This window comes from Pundamilia nyererei, unplaced genomic scaffold (genome assembly GCF_000239375.1).
Source record: "Pundamilia nyererei isolate P.nyererei 1_Seehausen unplaced genomic scaffold, PunNye1.0 scaffold00243, whole genome shotgun sequence".
NCBI lineage: Eukaryota > Metazoa > Chordata > Actinopteri > Cichliformes > Cichlidae > Pundamilia > Pundamilia nyererei.
In genome coordinates, this window is record NW_005187644.1 from 558223 (window position 1) to 562356 (window position 4134).

At 39.4% G+C, this 4134-nt stretch overlaps 1 protein-coding gene across 3 annotated transcripts in view; it reads left to right on the forward strand.

Moving 5' to 3' along the window:
• The window catches only part of vezf1b (vascular endothelial zinc finger 1b), a 39700-nt gene that overhangs the window by 2760 nt on the left and 32806 nt on the right, over window positions 1–4134 (forward strand). For all 3 annotated transcript variants that reach the window (XM_005749370.1, XM_005749371.1, XM_005749372.1), the window contains exon 2: window positions 3110–3867. In XM_005749370.1, coding sequence (XP_005749427.1) covers window positions 3110–3867 — 758 coding nt within the window. The remainder of the gene's footprint in view (window positions 1–3109; window positions 3868–4134) is intronic.

Consider the following 4134-nt stretch of genomic DNA (forward strand, 5'->3'; position numbering starts at 1 on the left):
GCCGTTTGAGTAAAAAAGAAAAAATCTCCGCAACTCTGAAAGTCTCTGTGTGGTCAACAACAGACACACATTATATCATATCATATTTTAAGTTAAAATTTCAGCTCAGCGAAGAACTTTGATCACAGGAACTTTTTCAGTACCATATTTTTTTGGACTGTAAGGTGCACTTAAAATACAGACTTCATACAAATGTGTGCCTTATGTATGAATTCCGGTTGTGCTTACTGACCGCGAAATGATTTTATGTGGTAACTGGCACTCAAAAATCTGTCAATGTTTTAAGTACGACTTTGGTAAGCTTTGAAACCGCACCACTTGATGGGTTGTTCACGCATTATGGCTACAGTAGTCGGGAGCCTCAGAGTAATATGTACCATGCCTCAGCATAATATTACCGTTAGGGCTGGGACATATTATACCGTTCACGGTAATACCGGTACAATGATACACAACGATAAGAAAAAAAAATTTCACGATAGAATTTGGGTAAAACGCGCATGCGCAGTTCCTTGGTTTTCATACGCACATTGCCGAAAAAGCATGGCGGCAACGGAGAATGAGAAGGGGGAAAAGCGGATTGTTGAGTGAAACAGATGACCCAGAATCGGTTTGTAAAACTGGTGCAACTTCAGTGATGTGAAACTGGTTTGGTGTTTGTCCATCAGAAACAACACGGGAATAGAGCAGCTGTGATAGAATACAGCATTAATGAATCAATGGTACAGAAGTGGAGGAAGCAAGAAGAATGAGTTGAGTAAAGTTGGACTTACCTGACTGCTTTGTTTCGCTTAATCTGCGGCGCACTTTATGGGCCGAAAAATACTTTTTTTATTTGGCACACTGCAGTTTAATGTTGCAAAGCACCTCTTTTTAACTTTAGTGGATATTATACATGGTTATGCTCAGGATATTTCAGCCCATTTCCACTAGAAATGCCTTTTGGTTAAACTTTAAGCAAGGAATTTGCATTTGCACATAAATGCACATTAAAAAAAAACAGCTGCTTGTTGAAAATAAATTGATGGGTTTTTTTTGCGCTAGTAAAGTTGTGGAGTTATATTTTGTATTTTGTCTCGCATTAATTATATCGTCAGTTATATCGTTATTGCAAATTTTCAAATGTGTATATAGTGATAAATATTTTTGGTCATATCGCCCTGCTCTAATTACTGTATTGTGTGTATGTAAGGACCCCAAAATGGCATCTTTTAAGAGACATGCTTACAAAGCGGATTTCAAACTAGAATGAGTTGAGTAAAGTTTGACTTATCTGACTGTTTGGTTTTGCTTAATGCGCCTTATAATCCAGTGCACCTTATGATCCAAAAAATATGGTAACTTATGTTTCTTGTAAAAATGTGCTCCAAATAAAGAAGTTTGTTGAGAAGCTTGTTAGTTAATCATATACAAGTCAATATTGCCTGTATGGACGGCAATTATTATTATTATTATTTTTTTTTAAAGTGTACATTTAAATCTGCGGTGTTAAACGATGCAGTTGAGAAATTCGGGTGCACCTAAGAAAAAAAAGTTAGGCGCACCAGTGCAGGGCATGCAGTCTGACAACATCACATTTTAGTACCTGCTCAGATTGCTTGGAACACCCATTCGAGCAGGTACTATTTTAGTACCTAGTACCAGGTACTATGACCTAATTGGAAAAACCTGAAACCTGTGGTAAATATGTACCAGTGACTGTAGAAAAGATTGCCGACTTGGTTGCACTTCTTCCCATTATACAAAAATGAAGCCAAAATGTCCTGTTTGTGGAAGCTGCCATGTTGCACTTTTGAAGCCAGAATCTGCGCAGTAGTGACTTGAGGTGTAGTGGCTGCCTCGTGCTCCTGCCCACACACCCGCACACATACATTTAGTTTTAGTTTCATTTAAGTTCAATGATTTTTTTTTGATTATTTTTTTTTAAATCAAGCCAAAGCTTCAGTTTAATTATTTCATTTGTCATCTCATCCGATAAATGCTGCAGATAATCACCAGAGCAGAAAATGTTTATCATCAGCAAATGGTACCTTTTTTTTTTTTTTTTTTTTTTTAACCGCTTTGAACACTTTACAAATGTCATTAATGTATAAGTTTAAGAATTTGGGGCCTAAAACTCACCCCTGCAGTACACCACAAGCAGTGTCCATACGTAAGGAGCAACAACCATTTAATTTCACAAACTCCTTCCTGTCTCTTAAAAAACTCAAACCCAATTTAAAATTACCCCCTGGTGTCCTTTATTTCAGTACAATAGCACATGTATGGCTTTAGTTTTTGTTGGTTTTTCCCCACATAGTGTATGACCTTAAAAATCAGTAGTAGTAGTAGTAGTAGTAGTAGTAGTAGTAGTAGTAGTAGTAGTAAAAAAGGCTTTTACTGTGAAAACCACAAACGTATATTTAATAAACCTTTTACTCCTCAGCCGTAAAAGACTGATGGGGTATTGTCGTCGCCCTACTAGGCGGGCAGCATGAGCACCCAAGTTTGTGAATGTGAAAACTCAAGAATGAAGTCACCTAGGTTTTTCACCATATGTCAGGAGTGGGCAACTCCAGGCCTCAAGGGCCAGTGTCCTGCAGGCTTTAGATATCACCCTGGATCAACACACCTGAATCACATGATTAGTTCATGTGTTTGATCAAAGACTCATCTAAAACCTGCAGGACACCGGCCCTCGAGGCCTGGAGTTGCCCACCCCTGCCATTGCTGCATTTACTAAGTTTCAAATGAATTCGAATCCCGGTGACCTTGACCCCAAAGTTAAGGTTAGAAGTCACATTTTCTGAAAATCTTATGAATGTGATAACTCGAGAACAAGGCAGCGTAGGATTTTTAAATTAATACCGATAGGCATGTCTACAAGGAGGCTATAGGGTAGCACTGGTGGTCATCAGTATTTTTATTTTTTATTTTTTTTTTGTTATTTTTTGAAATTCTATTTATTAATGTTTTTTAATTTGTAGCATTTCTATGATCCTCATGACCGTTAGAGTACATACACAGTACTTTCTTAATTTTACTAATCCTTGATGATATGTGTATCTATTAACATAATTTTCAAAGGTCCTCTTCTTGATTTTTATTTTGTTTTATTTTGTTATTACAGCAGGCCAATGAGGCTCTGCATCACCAACACCAAGTAGCTGGAAACAGCCTGTTGCCTCTTCTTAATTCTGGGACAGAGCCACCTGATCAGAAACCAGTGCTGCCAATCCCGTTGGACCAGAAACCACCTGTCAGTGCTACAGAACTTCTTAAAGACAATGTGGCTACTGGGGCTGTTGGAGGAGTTGGTGAAGTGGCTCCAGTTGCTGTGGTTAAAAAGGAACCTAAGTCAAAGACTCCCTTTATCTGTGGCTACTGCAACAAAGCTTTCCGGGACAGCTACCATCTACGGCGGCACGAGTCTTGCCACACTGGCGTTAAGATGGTGTCACGGCCTAAGAAGGCTCAGACTGCTCCTACCATGGTGCCACTCATATCCACTGTACCACGTGAGAATAGTGGAAATCCGTCATACATAACTACTGTAGCCACAGGTGTCCTGACTACAGCAACAACATCAGCATCCACAGGCACTAGCAGCATGACCCCAATGCAACACCAACAACTACAGAGCATCCCTAAAAAGCCTCCCAAGCCAGTGAAAAAGAACCATGGTTGTGACATGTGTGGTAAGGCCTTCAGAGATGTGTATCACCTCAATCGCCACAAGCTGTCACACTCAGACGAAAAGCCGTTTGAATGTCCCATCTGTCAGCAGAGGTTTAAAAGGAAGGATCGCATGACATACCATGTCCGCTCCCATGATGGGGGAGTTCACAAGCCCTACATCTGTTCTGTCTGTGGGAAGGGCTTCTCTAGGTATGTGGTTCTGATTTCTCTATTGTTATTTCTCTAAGCGCCTTGAGGCGACTTATGTTGTGATTTGGCGCTATATAAATAAAATTGAATTGAATTGAATTATAGTTCTTCTAAATTTGTACAATATAAGGAATCATAATTGTTACACTACACTGTTTTTGAGGGATCACACTAATAGCCAGCCCCCCAAAAAATCACCTCAATTTTATATTTCAGTTTTAGGCTGTAGACAGGGTGCTGTCGCACTGTTTTTTTCCATTTGAGGGT